The 27,908-nt window shown below is 41.4% G+C and overlaps 3 protein-coding genes across 4 annotated transcripts; 1 reads left to right on the plus strand and 2 right to left on the minus strand.

Moving 5' to 3' along the window:
• Window positions 1-561: 561 nt before the first annotated feature.
• On the minus strand, window positions 562-8,092 carry LOC139377238 (COP9 signalosome complex subunit 9-like). Its single transcript, XM_071120244.1, has 3 exons — window positions 8,008-8,092; window positions 3,651-3,723; window positions 562-629 (listed from the first exon to the last, which is right to left on the minus strand). The coding sequence occupies exons 1-3, from the start codon at window positions 8,068-8,070 to the stop codon at window positions 592-594; spliced, it is 174 nt and encodes a 57-aa protein (XP_070976345.1). The 5' UTR covers window positions 8,071-8,092; the 3' UTR covers window positions 562-591.
• LOC139377237 (apolipoprotein D-like) lies at window positions 4,636-27,908 on the plus strand. 2 transcript variants are annotated; one of them, XM_071120242.1, is made up of 5 exons: window positions 4,636-5,024; window positions 24,941-25,068; window positions 25,845-25,966; window positions 26,626-26,714; window positions 27,492-27,908. In XM_071120242.1, the coding sequence occupies exons 1-5, from the start codon at window positions 5,015-5,017 to the stop codon at window positions 27,740-27,742; spliced, it is 600 nt and encodes a 199-aa protein (XP_070976343.1). In that variant the 5' UTR covers window positions 4,636-5,014; the 3' UTR covers window positions 27,743-27,908. The 2 variants fall into 2 exon arrangements, with proteins under 2 accessions (XP_070976343.1, XP_070976344.1); XM_071120243.1 differs by lacking the exon at window positions 4,636-5,024 and adding an exon at window positions 24,596-24,619.
• LOC139377236 (apolipoprotein Da, duplicate 1) lies at window positions 8,598-13,352 on the minus strand. The gene is made up of 5 exons (XM_071120241.1): window positions 13,265-13,352; window positions 11,397-11,537; window positions 10,993-11,114; window positions 10,531-10,616; window positions 8,598-9,081 (listed from the first exon to the last, which is right to left on the minus strand). Exons 2-5 carry the CDS (start codon window positions 11,514-11,516, stop codon window positions 8,855-8,857), a joined length of 555 nt encoding a protein of 184 aa, XP_070976342.1. The 5' UTR covers window positions 11,517-11,537; window positions 13,265-13,352; the 3' UTR covers window positions 8,598-8,854.

The raw sequence follows: 27,908 nt of genomic DNA on the forward strand, positions 1-27,908 counted from the left end.
CCTTAACATTATGTAACCAATGGAGACCAAATGAAACAGGATATTAATCTCAACCACTATATCCATCAAGCCTCACTGTGCCCATATATAAAACCTAGGAACTACCATTATTGTCAGGCTTTTATTCGTCATTACAAATAATTTAAGCGATTCTTTGCGGCGCCCCATTCATCATCTGCCATCTGCAATCTGACTGCATCGGAGGCTCTGGGATCATCCCGTATATAATTATGCTCCACATGCCTGAGGAGCAGGTGTTCTCAGAGAGAAGAGGGGAGAGAGAGAGAGAGAGAGAGACAAACCTACAATCCAGCTTGGAAGTCTGTTGAAGCTACGTTGTCAACTCATAAATTGGAACATTCCAACATATTTTGGGAGAATCCAGCAACATCTGGTGGCAGCAGTGGCGATTTTGTTAAAACCTAGAACTGGCTATTTGGCTGAATGTAAATTGTATGTCATTAGAGTTTAAATAGCCAGTTTTCCATGTAGTCCCAGAAAATCATCCACTCTATCATTCAATCACCTTGTAAAAAAAATATGTAAAGCCCCCCCCCCCCCCCAAAAAAATAAATAAATCCATAATCTTCCTCACTGGACATCATCATCATCAGAATGGTCTTCAAAATCTGAAGGAAAAAAAACAGATGCATGAATTTAGAATAAACCGTGATCTTCACGAGTCAATCCCCTAAAAGCTGTTATCAAAAACCATACTTTGGCAATACTATCAAGGAAAAGGCAGACAACAGGAAAACATTACTTTAAGCCAAATGAAAGACTCTACCAAACCAACCACTTGTACATTACCTGTACTCTAAGACGGGCTGTTAAAATAGACAAGTACCTATCTCATATTACATGTTTATAGGGGGGCAGCAGGTAGCCTAGAGGTTCGAGCGTACAGCTCAAATCCTCAAGTTGAAAAGGTAAAAATCTGTCGTTCTGCCCCTGAACATTGTAAATAAGAATTTGTTCTTATTAACTGACTTGCCTAGTTAAATAAAAGTCACATAAAATAAATAGGGAGGCATGTTTAGGGACATAATCTTTGTGCATCTCCTTTGAACTCAATTGGGAAACATGTAGCCACTTAATGTACCAGACCTGGGTTCAATTAGCCTAATATTTTACATCTTTAAAGAAACGTTGGCCATTTAATTGAGCCTGAAGTGCCAGATGGGTGGGGTTTGCACTTGTGAGACTCTTTGATTGGTTCCATTGTGCCATGCAAGATCAAGCACAGATTAAGACTGTAAATAAAACATATACTATTTGATTCCAGGTCTGGTATGCAGCCTACTGTGTACACGAATGCTGTATTCTACAGTACTGTCTGTAAACGAATGCAAGAATGTTTTTCTAAATCAACCTTTAACCCAGTGATTCACAGAGCTCTCCTTGAGCACCTCCTCCCAGCCAGCTGATTCAAAAGCCCCTCATTAGTTAAATCAGCTACTGCTAGTTCTGGAATAGATCAAAGATGTGGACTGGCTTGGGGGGGTATTCCAGGAAAGACTTTGATTAGGGAAACAATGCTCTAAACTAATCAAAATGCACACAAAAATAAAAAAATTGTGCGCTACTTGATTTATTCAAACAATCCACTTTAAGTTTGGGGGAAGCCTCTTCAACTAGACACAGTCACATAGAGGAAATGAATACATAAATTCTGTCTCTTATGAACTAACGTCTCCTATAAACAAACAGCCCTGGATGTTCCAGCAGAGCGGGTCTAGGTAGGCTAGTGAATCAGACTCCATTATTTATGTATTAAGATTTGTTTTTCCAGGTTTCCATATTTTTTTGTATTATCATCTGTTTTTCAAAATTAAAAACATTTAATCGAAAAACAAAAATGTGGATGTTCTAAGTCCACAACATTTATTAAAACACACCAGGAGACTGATTTTTAAGTCTGGGAAGAAGAGGTTTATTTCCAATATGACAGTGGACACTACATAGCCGGTTCCAGACTGCGTCCATCTGCTCCCTTCTCAAAGGAAACACAATTGAATACTTTGGCTAACAACCAATGAGGGCCTGCCAATAAAACTATGGGCATCCAATCAGATACATATTTCCAATATCACGCGCTGAACACGTGCATACCATTTTAACCAGGTGTGCCTAATAACATGCTGCTCTCAAACAATAAAGTTACCCTTTCATTCCAGTGTGTACATAGCAAGAGGATGTTGTTTAGCGGTTTCATATATGTAATGATAGAGTTGGATTAATGAAAATATCGTTCTGCCAGGTAAGCATAGGCTACTATGCAGTTAACATTTAATTCAGAAGGATTTTGTGAAAGCCTTTCCATCTACCAGGGACCAGTTTTTCATAAGTGATCTATCTAGATTTCATCTACCAGATATGATTAAACGTATAGAAATAGAATGAATAGAACAATGGTTTGTCTGTTCTGTTCATTATATATCTGTGCATTTTAATCCTACCTGACAGGCGAAATCCAGATAACTTTTGAAAAAAATGGGCCCTGAAGGCCGTTTTCAAAACATCGTCGCTAACGGCTACACAAAGTTCAGAAAGGTTCAGAAAGTTGCAGGAAATACAAAATACTTGTGCATTCTGTTCATTATGACACACTTGGGGAAACATATTTATTTTTAATGTGTTTTAGTTGATTCCCTATCAATTTCAATACATTGTTGAATATTGTTGTTCCGTTTTAATGTCTGGATTCCGTGATTGCGTCCGCATTCTCCACATCGCAGATTTTATAGACATATGGTGAGAAGAAGTCATGTTTGATGTTATTTTGCCTCAAGACAGGGATCACACTACATTATAAAACTAACTTTGTAAAATAAAACAACAGGAATGATGGTTTGAGACCAGTAAAGATGCTTCCTGCTGCTTCAGAAGCCAACAGAGTTCTGAAGAAACAGAATGGAGGTGAGCTGCTGGAGGAAGGCACTAATGGATTCAATCTGCCCTGACGACTCGGGCTCCTACGGAACACAGCTCAGCTGCTCTGGTTAAAGGCAACAACCTCAACCCAGTCAAAGTTCCAATGCCCTACCAAGTCAATGTGTTTAAATTACAGTTGGAAACATCAATGTTTCTAGGAAAGACATTTCGGTTATCTGGTCAATTAGCCTTTAGTGACCTTTCTCGAACTTCATATTTAGTTTATCTTGGACATTTAAAAAAAAAAAAATACACCTTTTTCAGATCACTAAAAGAGACATCTAGAAAATATACTTTTATTATCAGTACACAACCTGATCATGACGTCACAAAATATGTCAGAATGACGTCATTGCAACCAGCTTTGTGTACTGGGCCATGGGTGAACCTTTATGTATAAAGAGAGTCTTCAAAAAGAGTGGTAGCATATAGCAGGATTTCCTAACCCTGGTCCTGGGGCACCCCACGGGGGCACATTTAGTTGTTGTGATTCAAATCATCCAAGTTTGATGATGAGTTGGTTATTTGAATCAGCTGTGTAGCGCTAAGGCAAAAAACAACGTTTGAGAGACCCTGGCATATAGGATGCAATGGCCCTGACAAACATTCACAAGAATGTAGCAGCAACTCTGTCTCTGACAGGATAGATAGTCCCATATTTACTATGGGAGATGTAGAGTTATAATTTCACCCTAACAGGTGTTCTTAAATCTTACCATTGAAAAAGTCTGCATGAACTGCCTTCTCATTGGTGGCCAGGTCCATGAGCAGTCCTGAACTCCCCCCGGCCTGTCAGGATAGAAAATGCAGCAGGTGATGGAGGTGAACTCAACGAGCACACAGTTAAAGAGATGGGCATCTCTGAGGGTTGCTGGTAATAGCTTTTCAAATATCGCCTAGTCAGATCATTACTCTTGTTCCAGCTGGCATTATTAGGTAGGTACCATTGGCGTAGCACAAAGAACTTATGACCAACCTTAATGTGACGATACTTTCAAATCTTCTCTCATTGATTGAGACAGGTGGGTGTTCACCCCAAAGTGCTGCATGTCATGATGACGCTCACCCGTCTCGATCAATGAGAGAAGATTTGGCCAAATCTAGAAAGAAGATGATAATCGCCAAGTTAAGGTTTGCTACACCAAACAGGTACCTATCCTCTACCGTAACAGGACACTCAGTAATGGATACCAAAACTCTGTGTCTATTTCCCATTATCTGGTGTATAATCTGTAGCTATGTGTGTGTGTTCCTGGGGGTTTCCCTGTGCCAATGGACAAAGTACGACTTCAACAGCTAACGTTAGTTCATCCAACTGCAACTCAAGTTAGACAAGACAGCAGTGCTTAAAGTTAGTGGTGAGCTGAACCAGAATCTGGGTTTACAAAAGAAGACGTTGAATATGGCGATTCTCCTTTAAGCTCAGGAAGCAGCCATTCAACTTGTCATTCACCAGCTTTCCAAGGTTAATAATGTCCAAATGTGACCCGATGCAGCAAACTAGACGTATGTCGCAAGTCTTCACTTCACAGGAGAGCCTTTTGAACTTAGTTTTTGTTTTTGGCAGAAATGCCTTCTTGAACATGTGAACTTTCATGTACCTTAATATCAAACTTGTATGTCATCTGTAAATACGAATAAAATTGTTAAATTACGAGCCTAGTTGGTTTAGCCACAGAGAAAGGCAGCAACCTTCCCGCTAGCCAAGATTGGCTGAGATAATGAGTGGGCTGGATTGGTCTGCGGTGTTGCATCTGTGTCTATAAAATTAGCTGCTAGTAATGCAGTTTTTTTTTAAAGATATAACTTTAGCCATGGAAAACTGCAAATTTGTTGCTACTGCTCTCAATAACATTGCTTCCCTGAATTTATCAGGCGCTATCAACAAAGGACTGGGAAAAAGGTTGTGATGGACTACTTTCTGGACGATCGTGCCGTGCAATGCTGGCTGACTCACTCTGAAAATAACATGTTTTGAAATCAGTGGAACACAACGGGCCAAACAAGCTGTGCAAACTAAACAGAAACAACACAGGATGTCTGATGAAAGGGGTTGCAGTCTGCCGTGAAGCTTTCATCCATGTATACAGGTAAGAATCTAGCTACAGATTCAGATATTATACGTTTCGGTTTCGTTTTGGTCAGACAGTTGTTTTCATTGCAAACTAAAGCTTGCTGTTAGCTAGCTAGCTGGAGTTCGATGGCTGGCTTGCTAACTAACAATGAAGCTAACGTTATTTGGTTAACTTTAGCTTGCTATGACAATCGGTTTGTATTGCTAGTAACGTGACTCTATGGATTGGGATTATAGTTCTTATTTTAGCTAGCTAACGTTAATGTGACATGTCTAAACAAAAGACCAAGTTAAAGCTTGCTGTTAACTTTGATTTATTTCACCTTTATTTAACCAGGTAGGCTAGTTGAGAACAAGTTCTCATTTACAACTGCGACCGGGCCAAGATAAAGCAAAGCAGTGCGACACAAACAACAACACAGAGTTACACATAGCGTACAATCAACACAATAGAAAAAAGGTCTATATAGTGTGTGCAAATGGAGTGAGAAGGTAAGGCAATAAATAGGCCATAGTAGCGAAGTAATTACAATTTAGCAAATTAACACTGGAGTGAAAGATGAGCAGATGGTGATGTGCAAGTAGAAATACTGGTGTGCAAAAGAGCAGAAAAGTAAATTAAAACAATATAGGGATGAGGTAGGTAGATTGGGTGGACTATTTACAGATGGACTATGTACAGCTGCAGCGATCGGTTAGCTATTCAGATAGCTGATGTTTAAAGTTGGGTGAAAGCTCTGACCTCTAGCCTGTAGATAATTTGTGGGCAGAACTGAAAAAGCATGTGCGACCAAGGAGGCCTACAAACCTGACTCAGTTACATCAACTCTGTCAGGAGGAATTGTGGCAAGCTTGTGGAAGGCTACCCGAAACATTTGACCCAAATTCAACTATTTAAAGGCAATGCTACCAAATACTAATTGAGTGTATGTAAACTTCTGACCCACTGGGAATGTGATGAAAGAAATAAAAGCTGAAATAAATCACTCTCTACTATTATTCTGACATTTCATATTCTTAAAATAATGTGGTGATCCTAACTGACCTAAGACAGGATTTTTTTTACTAGGATTAAATGTCAGGAATGAATAAATACATTTATTTGGCTAAGGCTAAGGTGTATGTAAACTTCTGACTTCAACTGTAAATGACTATCACCCAGTAGCACTCACTTTTGTCATCATGAAGTGCTTTGAGAGACTAGTCAAGGATCATATCACCTCCACCTTACCTGCCAGCCTAGACCCACTTCAATTTGCATACCGCCCCAATAGGTCTACAGATGATGCAATTGCCATCACACTGCACAATCCCATCTGGACAAGATTAATACCTATGTAAGAATGCTGTTAATTGACTACAGTTCAGCATTCAACACCATAGTACCCTCCAAGCTCATCATTAAGCTTGAGGCCCTGGGTGGTGAAGGTAGGAAACAACATCTCCACTTCGATGATCCTCAACAAGGGTGTGTGCTCAGCCCTCTCCTTTAGTTGCTGTTCTCCCACGAATGCATGGCCATGCACGCCTCCAACTCAATCATCAAGTTTGCAGACGACACAACAGTAGTGGGCTTGATTACCAACAACGATGAGACAGCCTACAGGGAGGTGGTGAGGGCAATCAGAGTGTGGTGTCAGGAAAACAACCTCTCACTCAACTTCAGGAAACAGCAGAGGGAGCACCCCCCCTATCCACATCAATGGGACAACAGTGGGGAAGGTGGAAAGTTAAGTTCCTCGGCGTACACATCAAGGACAAACTGAAATGGTCCACCCACACAGACAGTGTGGTGAAGAAGGCGCAACCTCAGGAGGCTGAAACAATTTGGCTTGTCACCCAAAACCCTCACATACTTTTACAGATGCACAATTGAGAGCATCCTGTCGGGCTGTATCACCGCCTGGTACGGCAACTGTACCACCCACAACCGCAAGGCTCTCCAGAGGGTGCTGCGGTCTTCACAACCCATCACCGCGGGTAAACTACCTGCCCTCCAGGACACCTACAGCACCCGATGTCACAACAAGAATTAAGGACAACAACCACCCGAGCCACTGCCTGTTCACCCCGCTACCATCCAGAAGGCGAGGTCAGTACAGGTGCATCAAAGCTGGAACCGAGAGACTGATGGCCTTGAGATAGAAGCTGTTTTTCAGACTGTTAAACAGCCATCACTAACACAGAGAGGCTGCTGCCGACATACAGGCTCAAAATCTTTGGCCACTTTAATAAATGGATCACTAGTCAGTTTAATAATGTTTACATATATTACATTACTCATCTCATATATATACTGTATTATACCATCTTGCCTATGCCGCTCGGTCATCCATATATTTATATATACATATTCTTATTCAATCCCTTTAGATGTGTGTGTATTAGGTAGTTGTTGTGGAACTGTTAGATGACTTGTTAGATGTTGCTGCACTGTCAGAAACTAGAAGCACAAGCATTTCGCTACACTCGCATTAACATCTGCTAACCCTGTGTATGTGACTAATAAAAAAATGATTTGATGTTTTGCCACAGTGTGGGCAATATCAGAGGGAGGGAGAGAGGCTGAGACCTAGTAAGAGGGAGATGTGGATATAGGAAATTAGTTTAAAGAGTATATTGAGTAGAACGTCATTACATATAGTCTTTAATCTTTTTTTCATCTTTTTTTAAGAGCAACGGGGCTGGCAGGAAGGATTTAGTTTCTCCCTGTTTCTGGCCCACACTCCAGTACAGTAGTTGGTGGTAATGCAGCATAACGTTGGATGCCTATCGCCAATAAACCCCCACCGAAGACGACAGTGGTGAGCTGGCTAAATTCAATAAAAAGCTCAATTACAATTCCTACAGCCACCAAATAGAGCTTGGTTACTTCTAGTGTGAGTAGTTCATACAGAGGAAATCTAACTAGTTACAGTAGCTCCCTAACAGGTCATGTTAACGTTAGCTAACATAGCTACCTAACTATCAATTCTGAAGCATAACAAATGTTTGCAAACCTCGTCAAGATCCACGTATGGCCCAGCTCCTTCGGGGAACATCTCATCGACTGCTGGCTTCATCACGGTTGAGTTTTATCGGTCTTTAATTATCATACGTGAATTAAATAATTGAACATGTAGCAAACTAGCCGCTAGCTAGCTGCCGTCGCCGGTTTTGATGCAGTGTCATATAAACATATATCTGATGGGGAGACAAGGAACGCGCATGCTACAGAATAAACGTACAGGATATACAAGTGTCTCCTAAGGCACATTTACACCAACATTGTGTTTAGTTTAAGACTATGTTAAATGAGACCATATGATGGATTAAAACAACGTTAGGAGTTTTAACATATTAAGATACGTGCATTTATCATGCATTCTTCTTTTTTCTTTTACAGTAGCCACAAGGTGGCAGTAGACATCTGTCCAATCAAGCTCACATGATATTGATTTCCTTGTACTTTATTGCCTCTAATGAGAATACTCGTGTTTTCAGTTTGCGACAAACATTTTAAATTTAGATCACAACAATTAATTTCCAGTCATAGGATTTAAAATAACGTAATTGTAACTGGAATATATATATATATATATATAAAAGCATAAAACCCAGACAAACTATTACTGGACATTGTTTTCCTCTAACGATTCCTCTGAATAATTAATGAAATGTCACTGAAGTTTCCCCGAGCGAACATTTTATTACACAGATGAGGGAAAATATATAACTTGTTTCCATCAACATCATACTTTGCATACTATGTTGTTGCAAACCAAATGTCCCTGTAGGAAAATTCTATTACGTTCTACTCTACATTACTATCCTATTGAATTGATTGTATTGAATCTCTCAGAGGGTCTAATCACAGCCCTGCTGCCTGCTGGCAACCATCCGACTAACATCAATGTTGCTGCTCGTGAAGATCTCCCTGGCTTTGTTGACGGTGGCGGCAGGGAGGGTGCGTGTGCGCCCCAGGATCCAGGCAAAGTCCATGTGGAACAGACGCAGGACATCGGTGCAGGAATAGATCAGCGCTGAGTTCTCATAGTCAGTGGAGAGGATCCAGTAAGGAGAGTAGGGCAGGACTATTAGAGACACAGAGATGAGAAACAAACAGATGAAGGCAAGACACACAGGATCACATTAGGTTTATTCCACAGATTATAATGTGATATCAGTCGTGATGACTTCTTCAAATTGCAAGAAATGTAATTATCCCTCTCAAATGGTGTCAAGATCAACATAGTGGGATGAGATGGCCTTCGGTTCTTATTTTTTATTATTCTGTTTATATGGGCTAACAAGTCCAACTCATGACATCTCCTGACTTTCAAAAAACAACCCCTACCATTTGAACTGTGGTGAGTGATCTCTACTGCTCAGTCCGTCCTTAAAGGCTAGTATCTTTCTCATATTTGTTGACCATTGAATGTCATTTGTTAGCTGTGAAGTCTACACACATGTTTAGTAGGGCACACTGTAGCAAAAACATTTAGCAACGGAAAACAAACAAGCAAAATCTCATTGGACAATTTCAGGTAGTAGCTACCTCCCTGTTTTATTCAATGGTTTATATATACACTAGATGACTAACAGGGGCCGCTGTTTTGATGCCACCTTGCCCTCCATCTTGGAACTACCCCACCGCTTTAAAAAATACTTTAGAAGCTATAGAAAGTAATTTATTAATGTCTACATTCGTTTTTGCCACGTTTATTATATTACAGTCAACAGTCAATGAACAGCATTCTCACATAGGTATTCCTCTTGTCCAGATGGGTTAGGGCAGTGTGCAGTGTGGTTGAGATTGCATCGTCTGTGGACCTATTATCCCCTCACACTGTGTACAAGACAGTAGTTTTGGAATTGTTAGTTAGATTACTTGTTGGTTATTACTGCATTGTCGGAACTAGAAGCACAAGCATTTCGCTACACTCGCATTAACATCTGCTAACCATGTGTATGTGACAAATAAAATTTGATTTGATTTGATTTATATTACACCTCAATGCATATTTGTTTATAATATTATGTGAGCATGAAAATAAAAATATAAAATATATAAAACATGTTCTTTAAAGTATATATTTTTTGCAAGTGCTAATGTTACTTTCCCCACTGCAAACAAAAAAATACTTACAATTTGGTCCTTGAAACATTTGATTGAAATACTGTAGAATTCCTATGAACGACTGTTCCTTCTGTGGAGTGCCAATATGATGCCCGGTGGCTTCAGAGCCTCTCATTGGCCAATACAAAGCATCAGCAATCCAGGGTTTATTCCATTTCAAAAGGTTTTCTCCTTACTGAACATGACCCTGGTTAAACTTGTAAGAAGAAAAGGGATGGCTTAAACCAGAATAGACTGTAGCTCTTGAGAACTGGAGCTGGGTAGTGGCACTCCTGCCCTAGATGAGGTGTAGGACACGTTCAGGCAGTACCTCCCTATTTAATGCAGTTTCTCCCTACTGAACACAACCCTGGTTGCCCTGCTCTACTGTAGTTATGGTGTAACAGCTGATCATAACACTCACCGTAAGAGTAGCTGATGCCTAACTTGGCTGGGTTCTTCAAGTCCTCTGTGACTCCTGTCCCCTCGATAGTCCTTAGCTCTCCCTTTCTGTCAAAGGTCACCAAAGGTCAAAAGCACGAGATTCATATCAAAGGATATCAACAGAAAGAACTGTACAGCAACTGAAATGATCTGCATGTCAACTGAAATTAGCTGATTTTCAACAGAAATTAAATGTGTCACAACTGAAATAAACTGCATGGCTCACTACTTTGAGACAACATTGTTCAGGATAAAAGTGTATGTAATCAAAAGGTGTATTTAGGGTTGAAAAATTCCTGTAACTTTCCCAATATTGCCTGGTTTTCCCAGAATTATTAGGAAATAAGCAGGAAATCCGGAATCTTCCAACTAGGATTTTTGGAAAATTGGAGAATTTAAATTACCGGAATTTTTCAATCCTGGGTGTACGTAATCTACTCACAATATTTCAGAGCTGACCACTCTAATGGTCTGATCAGCCTTCATGGAGAAGTTGGTCTCAATGCACTTCCCCTTCTCAAACTGGGCTGGCAGTTTGGCGATTTCAAACCATCTACCCATGAACTAGAAATAAATAAACACAAATTCTCAAAATCTCCAACTTAACATGTTGTTGTGCTTGTTGATTCTTTCTGTGATAAAATTCTACACAAGTTATTTAAATAAATGATTATTATCATGAACATATCACAGTGAATGTCATACTAAATCTACCTGTCTTACAAAATGAACACTAAACACTACATTAGTCATGGTCTCTTCATTTTCTGATTGACTGGCCATTCATGATTAGCAGGTACAGTAGGTAAATTATCTGTGCCGATTGGTCAGGCAGGGGGTTAGTACCTTTTTCATACTGAAGGCGGGCTGGACGGCTGGTTCCGGACAAGGCCCCCAGTGGGGAACCTGGGCACTGACGAGGGGCAGGAGGAGGAGAGGCAAGAGGAGGGAAAACAATGGCGTCATGGTCACAGGGGCAGCCGTCACCTGAAAATAATTACTATCAATCAACAGAGAAAACAAAGCTTTAACAAAATAACATTTTCTGAGGGACAACAGAGAGGAAGAGGCTAAGCGAGAGGTTTACTGCGCCCAAAATCTGTCGGCGAAAATAAGCCCACAAAGTGAGGAATTTTTGTATGGAGGTTAATGAGAGTGTAGAATTTGGTCAACAAAAAATGTAATCCTAATTTGCCACGAGGCGTATTTGATTGAAAATAAGTTTCTTAATGGTTAGGTTGTTTCAAATCACAGGCAGCCGGTGGCACCTTAAATAGGGAGGACGGGCTGGAACGGAATCATTGGAATGGCATCCAACACATCAAGCACATGGTTTTCATGTGTTTGATACCATTCCATTTACTCCATTCCAGACATTATTATGAGCCGTTCTCCCCTCTGTGGCCTCCTGAGTTTACAAATGCACTGATATAAGTGGACGCACTTGGATTTTTGGCAACTTTTTTAGTTGTGCCTTTTAACCATAGAGATATATAGTTTTAGCATGGACATTTGAGTTGAGGACTTCCACCATTTTAAAATAGTAAATTGGGTGGAGATTCCTATGAGTTTGGCGCAATCAGATAATGAAGAAGAAGGACATTAACTACATTTTGAAATGGTGATAGCACCATTTTAAAATGGTGCTTCCCATGCGGTCACAGATCTATAATGGCAAAGATGAATCCTTTATCAACAGAAGCTCTAGGGCCTGTTGTTCACATGTGTATCTGCCCTCTCATTGGCTAGAATAGTCCCACCTGATCTCGCCTCCTCCCACCTGCCTTCCATCTTTGATGACATGTATTTCCATTGTTAGAGCGGTCACTTGACTATCTTGTCAATAAGAGAACATTTTTGGGGACAAGAAGTCAGTCCAGGAATAGGCATAATTGGTGAAACTCGCCTTAGATGTTGTTGTCCATTTTGCTAATAGAAAGATGGTTAATTTTTATTTTATTTAACTAGGCAAGTCAGTTAAGAACAAATTCTTATTTTCATTGACGGCCTAGGAACAGTGGGTTAACTGCCTGTTCAGGGACAGAATGACAGTTACTAGTCCAACGCTCTAACCACTAGGCTACCCTGCCGGCTACCCTGTTAAAGAGAGCAAACCACAGGAAATTCCATCTCAACAGTGTTTTTTTCATTGTCGATTAGTAGTAAATAGTAATAGTAAATGGAGAAAAGGAGGACAGATGACTCATCGGCCATCATTTCCTCAAATGCAAAATATTAACATATACTATCTCTCTCTGTCATAAACGCAAAGCATACAGTATCTCTGATATCTGTCTTAAAATGGCTGGCAAATGTCACTCTCACTTTCTCCTAATTAGTCACATTTTCAAGACAGAAAAAAAAGATTCTTCACAAAGAAAAGATAAAATCAATACAAATATGTTTCAGCATCAACCATGTAACACACATCAATCATTGGGTTATTTTAAGTTCACTGCTATTTGTAAATAGACAGCTATATAGAGATCAGGTTTGTTTCCTTTCCCAGTCCCTGCTGTTGGTCTCTTCGTCTCAGATGATGAAGATATTCAGCAAACTCTACCTTATTTCTCTTACTATCGTACCAACCAAAGGCGACCGTTCATTTGAACTCCCCAAACAAGTTTTCTCATTTGAACATTGAGAGCGTACATTCATTCAAAACATTTATCTTTATGTGAAATCCCATACAACAGCAAAAAAGCACATCTTACCTCTGTCTCTCTGGTCAGAATATCTGGTCAATTCAGGATGTGTATTTATAAGAGAAGCTTCAGTCTCCTGGGTCACGCCACACTGGAGTCTCTCTCATGAATGAACGTCTTTGTTGCACCCCAGGGCTTATTTCTGACATAAAGTAAACAATTAGCAAACTGGAGTCATGGGGACATACCAGGATAAATGTTATAAAACAATCTGGCGGGATGGAATAGAATGGAATGGGATGGACTGGGATGGAATAGGATGGAGTAGATGGACTGTGATGAAATAGGTAGGAATAGGATGGAATAGATAGACTGGGATGGAATAGGATGGAGTAGATGGACTGGGATGGAATAGGATGGAGTAGATGGACTGGGATGGAATAGGATGGAGTAGATGGACTGGGATGGACTGGGATGGAATAGGTTGGAATAGGATGGAATAGATAGACTGGGATGGAATAGGTTGGAATAGGATGGAATAGATAGACTGGGATGGAATAGGATGGAATAGATAGACTGGGATGGAATAGGTTGGAATAGGATGGAATAGATAGACTGGGATGGAATAGGTTGGAATAGGATGGAATAGATAGACTGGGATGGAATAGGTTGGAATAGGATGGAATAGATAGACTGGGATGGAATAAGTTGGAATAGGATGGAATAGATAGACTGGGATGGAATAGGTTGGAATAGGATGGAATAGATAGACTGGGATGGAATAGGATGGAATAGGATGGAATAGATAGACTGGGATGGAATAGGATGGAATAGATAGACTGGGATGGAATAGGATGGAATAGATAGACTGGGATGGAATAGGTAGGAATAGGATGGAATAGATAGACTGGGATGGAATAGAATGGAATAGATAGACTGGACCCCCCCCCCCCCCTAAAACCCCAAACAGCAAGCAATGCAGTTGTAGAAGCACTGTGTTTTAAGCTCTTGATTGAGCTTGCCTGGCTCAAATGAACCAATGTAATTGTCCTGAAAGTACAAACCTTGCACATCTGGCTCTCCAGGCAGGCTCAATCAATAGCTCCAAAATATTTGAAATAAAAACTGTTATTTTGGACCCTTGTCTGTACTGACAACTGACAAGTGAGGGAGTTTCATCTGACAACTGAGGGAGATTCTAACATGGATGCCATACTTGGAGTTTCTTTGTTACTCGGGCATGACAGTGCAGAGTTTGGGGGGTCTCGTCTGGGGCGGAACGCTCTCTGCTCAGGATCAAAGTTCACATAGATCAGACTGCCGAAGTTAGTGCAGGAGTAGAACAGGGTGTAGCTGTCATAGTCAGTGGACAGCACCCAGTAGGGACCAGGGAGTAGCTGTCATAGTCAGTGGATAGCACCCAGTAGGGACCAGGGAGTAGCTGTCATAGTCAGTGGACAGCACCCAGTAGGGACCAGGGTGTAGCTGTCATAGTCAGTGGACAGCACCCAGTAGCGACCAGGGTGTAGCTGTCATAGTCAGTGGATACACCCAGTAGGGACCAGGGAGTAGCTGTCATAGTCAGTGGACAGCACCCAGTAGGGAACAGGGTGTAGCTGTCATAGTCAGTGGACAGCACCCAGTAGGGACCAGGGTGTAGCTGTCATAGTTAGTGGACAGCACCCAGTAGGGACCAGGGTGTAGTTGTCATAGTCAGTGGACAGCACCCAGTAGGGACCAGGGTGTAGCTGTCATAGTCAGTGGATAGCACCCAGTAGGGACCAGGGTGTAGCTGTCATAGTCAGTGGACAGCACCCAGTAGGGACCAGGGTGTAGCTGTCATAGTCAGTGGACAGCACCCAGTAGGGACCATGGAGTAGCTGTCATAGTCAGTGGACAGCACCCAGTAGGTGTTACTACTACTACAACAGTCACTACTATTGCCGTCATAGTCTACTACTACTACTACTGCTACTACTACCACTACAACAGTGTCATGACGTTGGCAACAGTTACTACTTCCACTACTACTACTTCTACTACTACTGCTACTACTACTACTGCTACTACAACAGTTACTACTTCCACTACTACAACAGTTACTTCTTCCACTACTACTACTACAACTGTTACTACTACTACTACTGCTACTACTACTGCTTCTACTACTCCTACTACTACTACAGTTACTACTTCCACTACTACTAATACTACTGCTGTTACTTCTCCTACTACTACTAGAGTTACTACTTCCACTACTACTGCTACAACAGTTACTACTACTACTACTTCCACTACTACTACTACTACTACCTCCACTACTACTACTACTACTACTACAACAGTTACTACTTCCACTACCACTACTATTACAACAGTTACTAATTCCACTACCACTACTATTACTTCCAATACTTCTACTTCTGCTACTACTACTACTACAACAGCTACTACTTCCACTACTACTGCTACTTCCACTACTACTGCTACTTGCAATACTACTACTACTTCCACTACTACTACTACTACTTCCACTACTACTACAACAGCTACTACTTTCAATATTACCACTACTACTACTACTACAGTTACTACTTCCACTACTACAACAGTTACTACTTCCACCACCACTACTATTACTTCCAATACTTCTACTACTGCTACTACTACTACTACTACTACTACTACTACTACACACAGCTACTACTTCCACTACTACTACTACTTCCACTACTACTACAACAGCTACTACTTTCAATATTACCACTACTACTACTACAACAGTTACTACTTCCACTACTACAACAGTTACTACTTCCACTATTATTACTACTACTACCAATACTACTACTGCTACTACTACAACAGTTACTACTTCCACTACTACTACTACTACTTCCAATACTACTACTCTTACTATTACTACTACTTCCAAAACTACTACTACTTCTACTAATAATAATAATAGTACTACTACTACTTCCATTACTACTACTACTACAACTTCCAATACTATTACTACAACAGCTACTACTTCCAAAACAACTACTACTACTACTCCTACTTCCAAAACTACTACTACTACAACAGCTACTACTTTCAATACTACTAATACTACTACAACAGTTACTACTTCCACTACTACTACTACTACTACTACAACAGCTACTACTTCACCTACTACTACTACTACAACAACAACAACAGTTACTACTACTACTACTACTACTACCAATACTACTACTACTACTACTACTACTACTACTCCTACTTTCAAAACTACTATTACTACAACTACTTTCAATACTACTAATACTACAACAGTTACTACTTCCACTACTACTACTACCAATACTACTACTACTACTACTACCAGAACAACAACAGTTACTACTACTACAATAGTTACTACTACTACTAATAATATTAATACTACTACTTCCAATACTACTACTACTACTACTACTACTACTACTTCCAATACTACTACTACTACTACTACCAGAACAACAACAGTTACTACTACTACAATAGTTACTACTACTAATAATAATATTACTACTACTACTTCCAAAGCTACTACTACAACAGCTACTACTTTCAATACTACTAATACTAATACTACTACTACCACTACTACTACTTCCAAAGCTACTACTACTACAGCTACTACTAATACTACCACTACTAATAATATTTCCAATACTACTACTACTACTACTACTGCAACAACAGTGACTACTTCCAATACTACTACTACTACTACTACTACAACAACAGCGACTACTTTCAATTCTACTAATACTACCACTATTACTACTACTACTACTACTACTACTACTACTTCCAATGCTAATACTACTACTACTACTACTACTACTACTACTACTACTACTACTACAACAACAGCTACTACTACTACTACTTCCAAAGCTACTACTACAACAGCTACTACTTTCAATACCACTAATACTAATACTACTACTACTACTACTACTACTACTATTTCCAATACTACTACTACAGCTACTACTAATACTACCACTACTAATAATACTTCCAATACTACTACTACTACTACTACTACTACTACAACAACAGCGACTACTTTCGATACTACTAATACTACCACTATTACTACTACTACTACTACTTCCAATGCTACTACTACTACTACAACAACAGATACTACTTCTACAGCTACTACTAATACCACAACAGTAACTACTTTCAATACTACTAATACTACCACTATTACTACTACTACTACAGCTACCACTAATACTACCACTACTAATAATAATACTACTACTATTATTACTTCCAATACTACTACTACAACAACAACAGCTACTACTTTCAATACTACTACTACTAATACTACCACTACTACTACTACTACTACTACTTCTACACAGGAAGTTCCATTCCTGGTATTGATAATCCCATCAGACCAGCCAACAGCAGAGGGCATGATCCCTGCTCACAACACATCACCTTATCAATTTCAATTGTTTTATTTATTTATTCATTAACTTTGTTAACACATCCAACAACATTATACACATGAATCATGAATAAACACAAAGACGGCAATTTTGTTCATTTACACACACAACCACACACACTTCTCCATCAGGTGTTAGGTTGCAGGTATCCTGTCCACAGCTTCCCTTCTGAAATACGGCTTCTGTATGTGGTACCACCTACCCAGGTACTGCAGGAACAACACAGGCTACAACACCACATCAGATCAGCCTCGGTCTCAGCAGGATCTTTTTTCAACATTCAGTAACACTTTACTTGAAGGGGGTATAGACGGTAGTATAAAGGTATTGATGACACTTATGTAATCTTGACGTGAAAAAGGGCTATAAATGTAATATATAAACATAAATATGTATAATACATTATAATGCAGTCGTGAAGCGGTTTAAAACTTGTCATAATCATTACATTTTCAGTTATGTAGCTTTGTTACAATCAAAATCTAATTTTATTTAGTCACATGCGCCGACTACGACTGGTGTACCTTACAGTGAAATGCTTACTTATTAGACCCTAATCAACAATTCAGTTTAAAAAAAATACAGATAAGAATAAGAAATAAAAGTAACAGTTAATTAAAGAGCACCAGTGGAATAACAATAGCGAGACTATATACAGAGGGGTACCGGTACAGAGTCAATGTGCGGGGGCACCGGTTAGTTGAGGTAATATGTACTTGAAGGTAGAGTTATTAAAGTGACTATGCATAGATGATAACAATAGAAAGTAGCAGTGGTGTAGAAGAGGGGGAGGGGGCAATGCAAATAGTCTGGGGAGCCATTTGACAAGATATTCAAGAGTCTTATGGCTTGGCGGTAGAATCCTCTTGGACCTAGACTTGGCGCTCTGGTACCGCTTGCCGTGCGGTAGCAGAGAGAACAGTCTATGACTAGGGGGGCTGGAGTCTTGACAATTTTTAGGGCCTTCCTCTGACACCGCCTGGTAAAGAGGTCCTGGATGGTAGGAAGCTTTGCCCCAGTGGTGTACTGGGCCGGTCGCACTACCCTCTGTAGTGCCTTGCGGTCGGAGGCCAAGCAGTTGCCATACCAGGCAGTGATGCAACCAGTCGATGTTGCAGCTGTAGAACCTTTTGAGGATCTGAGGACCCATGCCAAATCTTTTCAGTCTCCTGAGGGGGAATAGGTTTTGTCGTGCCCTCTTCACGACTGTCTTGGTGTGCTTGGACCATGTTAGTTTGTTGGTGATGTGGACACCAAGGAACTTGAAGCTCTCAACCTGCTCCACTGCAGCCCCGTCGATGAGAATGGGGGCGTGCTCTGTCCTTTTTTTCCTGTAGTCCACAATCATCTCATTTGTCTTTATCCCATTGAGGGAAAGGTTGTTGTCCTGGCACCACTCAGCCAGGTCTCTGACTTCCTCCCTCATTGTTGTCGGTGATCAGGCTTACAACTGTTGTGTCATCGGCAAACTTAATGATGGTGTTGGAATCGTGCCTGGCCGTGCAGTCATGTGTGAACAGGGAGTAATTGGATACCTCACCATATGGTGAACTGAGGAACATCTGGTCTTAACTAACATAACTAATTACTGTCAAATGTATGTTGATTCATGTCAGTAGTATTGGCAAGTACTAGGAAATCATAATTTGTCATATTTGTAATACTTAATTATATTGTCTCTTATTTGCATAGTTTATGTGATTTTCAATATATATATATATATATATATATATATATCATACAAAGTTTTCGTTTTGAGACAGAAGACAATATAAATACACCCCATGTATTTTGACAATTTTACTGATAATAATTGACTAATAATTGAACTTAAACCCAAGCAACATTTAGTATGAAGCTCCTATACGGTACCTGTAATCACACAGCTCCACCGTGTAATGTGAAACAGTTGTCAGTTACATGGATGTAGAACTTGCATAATTATGATTGACAGCCTTATACAACCACTAGACTGTTACGTGCTGTCACGTGCTCACATGGCAGAACCCAGTGTGTAAGACAGCTGTGTACACACGGGGGGAGGGGGGGGGGTCCGCTGTGTGAACATGTTTGAAGAGGCGAAGGTACCCCCATCCTGGGACACTAGCTCCTGTTGATGGGCTCCAGGGGTCACGTCCTTACCGTTTACGTAAATGGAAAATAAGGCAATGTCATTCACTGGTTTAAGCAGGTAAGTCATTGAGAACACGTTCTCTTGAACAATAACACCCTGATAACCGCTATTCCTCCGCACTTTTGACATTGTGCCTTAGAGGCTGTATCACAACCAGCTGTCATTGGGAGTCCCATAGGGCGGCGCACAATTGGCCCAGCGTTGTCCGGGTTGGGCCGGGTAGGCCGTCATTGTAAATAAGAATTTGTTCTTAACTGACTTGCCTAGTTGAATAAAGGTTAAATAAAATAAAAATGACATTAAAAATACAAACATTTAAGGCCAATACCTAAGAAATAAAGTAATTCATGGTTTATAGCTGTGTTTTACCATATTATCATGGAATTTCTAACATATAAGATACTATTTACTGCTATTAGTTTTGCATTCACACCTGTCATGACATAAAAACAATGTGATAATGCATGATAAAATAGTAATTACACAATAACCTATGGAATTCCTTGGTATTCATTCGAACAATGACCACTTGGCACCGTTTTGTATCATGCAAGAAGGAACCAATTGTGTTGAGTTATGATAAATACGATTTGTAGGTTCGTAAAGGTGGTAACAACCAAAAAAATAGGAATATCCTAAGCCACAAACCTCCATGTCATGATAAGCAAAACCTTCGTGGATTCATTATAAACGGACAGATCAAAATCGAATCAAATGTTATTTGTCACATACACATGGTTAGCAGATGTTAATGCGAAATGCTTGTGCTTCTAGTTCCGACTATGCAGTAATATCTAAGAAGTAATCTAACCTAACAAGTTCACAACAACATCCTTATACACACAGTGTAAAGGAATGAATAAGAATATGTACATAAAGATATATGAATGAGTGATGGTACAGAACGGCATAGGCAAGATGCAGTAGATGGTATAGAGTACAGTATATACATATGAGATGAGTAATGTAGGGTATGTAAAAATTATTTGGCATTGTGGCATTGTTTAAAGTGGCTAGTGATACATTTAATTACATCAAGATGGCAAGATGCAGTAGATGGTATAGAGTTCAGTATATACATATGAGATGAGTAATGTAGGGTATGTAAAAATTATTTGGCATTGTGGCATTGTTTAAAGTGGCTAGTGATACATTTATTACATAAATGTTTCCATTATTAAAGTGGCTAGAGTTGAGTCAGTATGTTGGCAGCAGCCACTCAATGTTAACAGTCTGATGGCCTTGAGATAGAAGCTATTTTTCAGTCTCTCTGTCCCCACTTTGATGCACCTGTACTGACCTCGCCTTCTGGATGATAGCGGTGTGAACAGGCAGTGGCTCAGGGGGTTGTTGTCCTTGATGATCTTTTTGTCCTTCGTGTGACATCGGGTGCTGTAGGTGTCCTGGAGGGCAGGTGGTTTGCCCCCGGTGATGCGTTGTGCAGACTGCACCACCCTCTGGATAGCCATACGGTTGTGGGCGAAGTAGTTGCCGTACCAGGCGGTGATACAGCCCGACAGGATGCTCTCGATTGTGCATCTATAAACTTTTGTGAGTGTTTTTGGTGACAAGGCAAACTTCTTCAGGCTCCTGAGGTTGAATAATCTTTAACCTTTATTTAACTAGGCAAGTCAGTTAAAAAACAAATTCTTATTTACAATGACGGCCTACTCCAGCCAACCCTGGACGATGCTGGGCCAATTGTGCACCACCCTATGGGACTCCCAATCACAGTCGGATGTGATACAGCCTGGATTCGAACCAGGGACTGTAGTGACGCCTCCTGCACTGAGAATGCAGTGCCTTAGACCGCTGGTTCACCAAAAAAAAAGTGTCAAGGGGAAGCCCGCTTGGATTTGGTTTCACTCCTATCACATCTCTTCAAGAGAAATACGTAATTGACAGAAACAACTTTGTCGCATCTCTTGTGTTGTTGTCCTCTGGTGGCTAGGTAGCTAAAATTGGCCTTTTCCTAAAAAAAGAGATAGGATTTATGGAGATAGGGATTTGGACTTGTGGTTTTACTGAATTCTCCGTACTGGCCAATGATTATAAAGGCGATTCTGATCCAACCATAAATTCATACACATTGTGGCCCTGGACTGAGAGGATGGATGTTCAGTATGTAGCTTGATGTAGTAGGCTACTGTTAACTAGCTGGCCAACCACTAACCTTGCCCATGAATGGAAGTTAGTTAAGCAAACATTTTAACCAGGTAGTCTAGGACAACAAAAACTAAAAGGGTGTACAGTATGACAGAGTCATAGACCGTTTCACCAACATGAAAGAGAGGAGGATGGCATTGGCATTTCTCTACATGTAGGGTGAGTCAACATGTTTTTCGGGGTCGGCGGCGAGGGTCCCCACACCAGAGGCGCCACCAAAGTGGGGGGAGCCAGAGGCGGTGGGGTGTCTACGTCCTGCACCAGAGCCGTCGCCGTAAAGGAAGCCCACCCGGATCCTCCCCTTTAGAGTTAGGTTTTGCGGCCGGGGTCCGCACCTTTGGGGGGGTACTGTCACACCCTGACCATAGAGAGGCTTTTATTCTCTATTTTGGTTTGGCAAGGGTGTGACTAGGGTGGGAATTCTAGTTTCTTTATTTCTATGTTTTCTATTTCTTTGTGTTTGGCCAGTTGTGGTTCTCAATCAGAGGCAGCTGTCTATCGTTGTCCCTGATTGAGAATCATACTTAGGCAGCCTTTTCCCCACCTGGGTTTGTGGGTAGTTGTTTTCTGTTTTGTGTTTCTGCACCAGACAGAACTGTTTCGTTTTGTTCCACTTTGTTATTTTGTTTCAGTGTTCAGTTTGAATAAATGATCATGAACACGTACCACGCTGCGCTTTGGTCCTTTACATAAGTATTCAGACCCTTTACTCAGTATCACATTTATTTATAAAGCCCTTCGTACATCAGCTGATATCTCAAAGTGCTGTTAAGAAACCCAGCCTAAAACCACAAACCGCAAGCAACGCAGGTGTAGAAGCACAGTGGCTAGGAAAAACTCTCTAGAAAGGCCAAAACCTAGGAAGAAACCTAGAGACCTAGAGACCTAGAGACCTAGAGGGGTGGCCAGTCCTCTTCTGGCTGTGCCGAGTGGAGATTATAACAGAACATGGCCAAGATGTTCAAATGTTCATAAATGACCAGCATGGTCAAATAATAATAATCACAGTGGTTGTCGAGGGTGCAACAGGTCAGCACCTCAGGAGTAAATGTCAGTTGGCTTTTCATAGCTGATCATTGAGAGTATCTCTACCGCTCCTGCTGTCTCTAGAGAGTTGAAAACAGCAGGTCTGGGACAGGTAGCACGTCCGGTGAACAGGTCAGGATTCCATAGCAGCAGGCAGAACAGTTGAAACTGTAGCAGCAGCACGGCCAGGTGGACTAGGGACAGCAAGGAGTCATCATGCCAGGTAGTCTTGAGGCATGGTCTTAGGGCTCAAGTCCTCCGAGAGAGAGAAAGAAAGAGAGGAAGAGAGAATTAGAGAGAGCATACAGGAAAAATACTCTAGATATAACAGACTGACCCTAGCCCCCCGACATAAACTACTGCAGCATAAATACTGGAGGCTGAGACAGGAAGGGTCAGGAGACACTGTGGCCCCATCCGATGACACCCAGGGACAGGGCCAAATAGGTAGGATATAACCCCACCTACTTTGCCAAAGCACAGCCCCACACCACTAGAGGGATATCTTCAACCACCAACTTACCATCATGAGACAAGGCCGGCTATAGCCCACAAAGATCTCCGCCACGGCACAACCCAAGGGGGGGGGGGGGGGGGGGGCGCCAACCCAGACAGGAAGACCACATCAGAGACTCAACCCTCTCAAGTGACACACCCCTCCTAGGGACGGCATGGAAGAGCACCAGTAAGCCAGTGACTCAGCCCCTTCAACTTTGTCGAAGCACCTTTGGCAGCGATTACAGCCTTGAGTCTTCTTGGGTATGACGCTACAAGCTTGGTACACCTGTATTTGGGGAGTTTCTCCTATTCTTCTCTGCAGATCCTCTCAAGATCTGTCAGGTTGGATGGGTGCACAGCTATTTTCAGGTCTCTCCAGAGATGTTAGATCGGGTTCAAGTCCGGGCTCTGGCTGGGCCACTCAAGGACATTCAGAGATTTGTCCAGAAGCCTTCGCCCCAGTCCGAGGTCCAGAGCACTCTGGAGCAGGTTTTCATCAAGGATCTCTCTGTATTTTGCTTCGTTCATCTTTCCCTCGATCTTGACTAGTCTCCCAGTCCCTGCCTCTGAAAAGCATCCCCACAGCATGATGCTGCCACCACCATGCTTCACTGTAGTGATGGTGCCAGGTTTCCTCCAGACGTAACGCTTGGCATAAGAAGTCAAGTTACACTTCTACCTGTGTAGAAAAACGCTGTGTATTAACATGTTGTTACTTAGTACTTTGGTAGAGCATGATTCCCGCCAGGGTCACCAACACGGAAAATGGATGCAACTGTAAGTCTGTTTGAATGCATCTTGCATCTGCAAAATGGTGTGTTATTTCACTTGTGTAACAACCGAAACCACTAACATGTCAGTCACTAGCAGAGTCAGACAGGAGTTTGTTTCCTCAAGGTCCATTTGAACAGGTGCCATACTCCCAACGCTAATACAAACACTAGCACACACACTCTCAATTCTGGAATTCTGAGAACAACCCCGTCATGAAAGCGATGCGTCAGCCGCATAACTAACGAGTTTGACATATAAATAGGCGTCTATAACCCACTGAACATCACTGAAACAGGTTGATCTTCTGAACAAGTGCAGGTAAGTGGGACCCATTCCCCCTGTTTGTCTCTCTCTCTCTGATGCTTTAAGCTCTGCGATTTCACATTGCCTGAAGAATGACGCTGTGCATACTGTAGGTCTGTAGTTGTTAGGCACAATGCATTGCATTCGTAACGTACTTCTGAGATAAAATGTACGTATCTTAACCAGTGTCTAGGGTAATTGTTTACAGTATGTTCTTTTTCCTAAATTGTTTGATATTAATTCATCACTGTATACTTGAAGTCAATTTGCATTGTCCTCCAACGGAGTTGGTGAAAATGTCTCTACTTTTCTGCGTGTGTGTCTGTTCCTACCCAGGACCCAAGATGCAGACTCTACAGGTACTCTCTCTGACTCTGCTGTCTATTCTGGCCGCTAACGCCCAAACTTTACGCCCTGGAAAATGCCCCCAACCTCCCGTCCAAGCTAACTTTGACGCCGCCAGGGTGACTATACCTAACTTTTATTACTGTATATGAAGTTGCTCTTATGCATGTGCAGTAGCATTGTAATTAATTGAGTGATAACATGGAATTGCATGTATTCATGTGTAGTAACTGTGTCATTACTTGCGTGACAATGTATTCCACAGCAGGCTGCTGAGGGGAGAAAAGCTCATAATAATGTCCGGAACGGAGCAAATGGAATGGCATCAAATACATAGAAACCATGTGTTTGATTCCATTCCACCAGTTCCGCTCCAGCCATTACCACGAGCCCGTCCTCCCCAATTAAGGTGCCACCAACCTCCTATGTTGTATTCATAAATTGTTACCTATTAATTTAGTAATTGTTTTGTCATTACATAGTAATGTGTTTGAGCATTTGTGTTATTACACAAGTGGAAGAGAGATTGTTCCTATTTCCACTTTAATAAAAAAAAAACACTAAATACAATGTTATTACAGCATTACTACACAGGTATACAGCAACCAGTATCTACTTTAAGTGTCGCCTTCGATCAAACCACTGGCATGTTGTGAGCTGCAGGTATGGATAACGCCATGGCATGTCAAAGTCAGGAGGAGTAGGGTAAAGTTGCCCCAAGACGCTGATCTTGGGTCAGTTCTGCAACCATTCCCAACAAATGGTTAAGTTTAGGATTGGGTCAGGGGAAGCTGATCCTAGATCTGTAACATAGGGGAAACCTAACCCCTGAGCTCTAAGCCATACCGTAGCTTCACATTGTCATATAACCTTTGACCTTTGTCTTTGACAACAGTATCTGGGCAAGTGGTACGAGATCAAGAAGCTCCCTGCCGTCTTCCAGAAGGGCGAGTGTACCACAGCTACCTACTCTCTGGAGAGCCCCGGAATCGTTGGTGTGCTCAACAGGGAGCTGCTGTATGTACATTAAAGAGATCAAGTTAAAAAAGTACATTTATTTGTAATTCTTTTTTTACATTCAACTGAGACTCAGCGATATGACATTACCACGAGCAGCAATGCATATGTAGATGAGTGCAATGCAAGATGATGCACTCGTAGAGTATCACAGAGTACCTGTGCACAGCGTTTCCATAGCTACGACGTGATTAGCTGCCTGATCTGAATCCACAGAGAAGTTTTGCCTCGTGCTATTAGTTATTGTTGGAAATCATGCATCGCTGACTTCACCGTTAACGATTGAGATACAAAATTCAATGTTTGTATCTCAACCCAGAAGAGCAGACTACCTTTTATTAACCCAAGTCTAAGCCTCCTATTCAATCAAGTACATGTAATGGAAAAACCGCGCTGTAGGTTTAGTCAGAATGTTAAGGACAGGTGGGATGTGATGTCATTATCCAATGAAAATGTCTGCAGCTTACGTGGTGCTGAGTCGGTTAACAAGGTTAACACCTCAGCTATAGCATAAACATTCCCAGTGAATGTGCAAGTGCTGTTTTCCTTTATCTGCCATTGGTTGAGTCGGGACCCATGAGTTAGCAGGCCTCATAAAACGCCATTGTTGAATGTGTTTAACCTCTAACCTCTCTCTCCCTTTTTTTTTTCTCTCTCAGTGCTGATAACACTGTCAGTGCTATTACTGGCTATGCTAAGGCCAAGGACCCCTCTGAGCCCGCCAAGCTGGAAGTCACCTTCTTCGAGGGTAAACACACGTCAAGTCTAATATACTTGTCTCAACATTCTCGTGAGGTAGACCTAAATAAGTCTATTTGACTTCTTAAGTGGTCTGTTTCTGACCCATGTCTAATCTGACCCTGTATGTGGTATGTATAGCGTTATGTATTGGGCAGTGTAGTGTTAGCGCACAGTTAGGCAAACATATTGACAGGATACACTTCCACACTCCATCCCCCAGGGGGCAGCAGCAACCTTGTCCAGATGCTGAGCCTTGTTGATAAGCACATCAGGTGCTGCCATTGAAGGTGATGGTCAGTCAGAGTAGCAGCTGGTAAGCTGTAAGGCTGCTTGGTTTGTTTTGGTGGTCATGAGACCTTTCGTTTGTTTTTGTCTTTAGTTTGGGGCATGCCTTTTGTATTTTTCCTTTTTGTACATATTCATGTTTCGTCATCATCTAAACAAATGATAGTCTACTTGGATGACCAAGAGGAAAGACTGAGCTGGCCCTGGACCAAGGTAAGGTTGCTGTCTCCCTGAGCACATGTACATTTAACACCAAGGCACATACACAGATCTGTCACAGAAATGTACACATTCAGGTTACAGACCATGTAACTAGGCCTAGGACTCCTAGACAGAGCGACTGCAACAATATCCTTAGGCTAGTTAAGGGTTTCGTAACAATATTTATATTCATATGGACCTCTGTAGAAAAATGTGAAATTATAATCCATATATTTATTTTAATTATTCTCGTAAATAAACTACTAAATGTATTTGAATATGTTTTCCTCTCCTGCAGACTCTCCCCCTGGCAACTATTGGGTTCTGTCCACTGACTACGAGGGCCACTCCGTGGTCTACGGCTGCACCGACATCCTGGGCACCTTCCATGCTGACTTTGCCTGGATCCTGAGCAGAGAGTCAACCCTGTCTGAGGAGAAACTGGAGGAGCTGTACCACGTGTTCACCTCCAATGGCATCGACATTGACGTGATGACCGTCACCAACCAGAGCCCAGAGCTGTGCGCCGACATGCCTCTGTGGGCCTAAGAGACCTGATTTCAGTCTACAACATACGTATGGTTTGCATTCATAGCATGGCTTGCACATAGACTGCTGTACAATGTCCAATGGTTGATACCTGCATGGTTGTCTTGTGTTTGGTCTGTATATGTTAACTTGTGAGGAAATGCAATAAAATGATACTAGAAACATT

Source organism: Oncorhynchus clarkii, chromosome 20 (genome assembly GCF_045791955.1).
Source record: "Oncorhynchus clarkii lewisi isolate Uvic-CL-2024 chromosome 20, UVic_Ocla_1.0, whole genome shotgun sequence".
Taxonomy (NCBI): domain Eukaryota; kingdom Metazoa; phylum Chordata; class Actinopteri; order Salmoniformes; family Salmonidae; genus Oncorhynchus; species Oncorhynchus clarkii.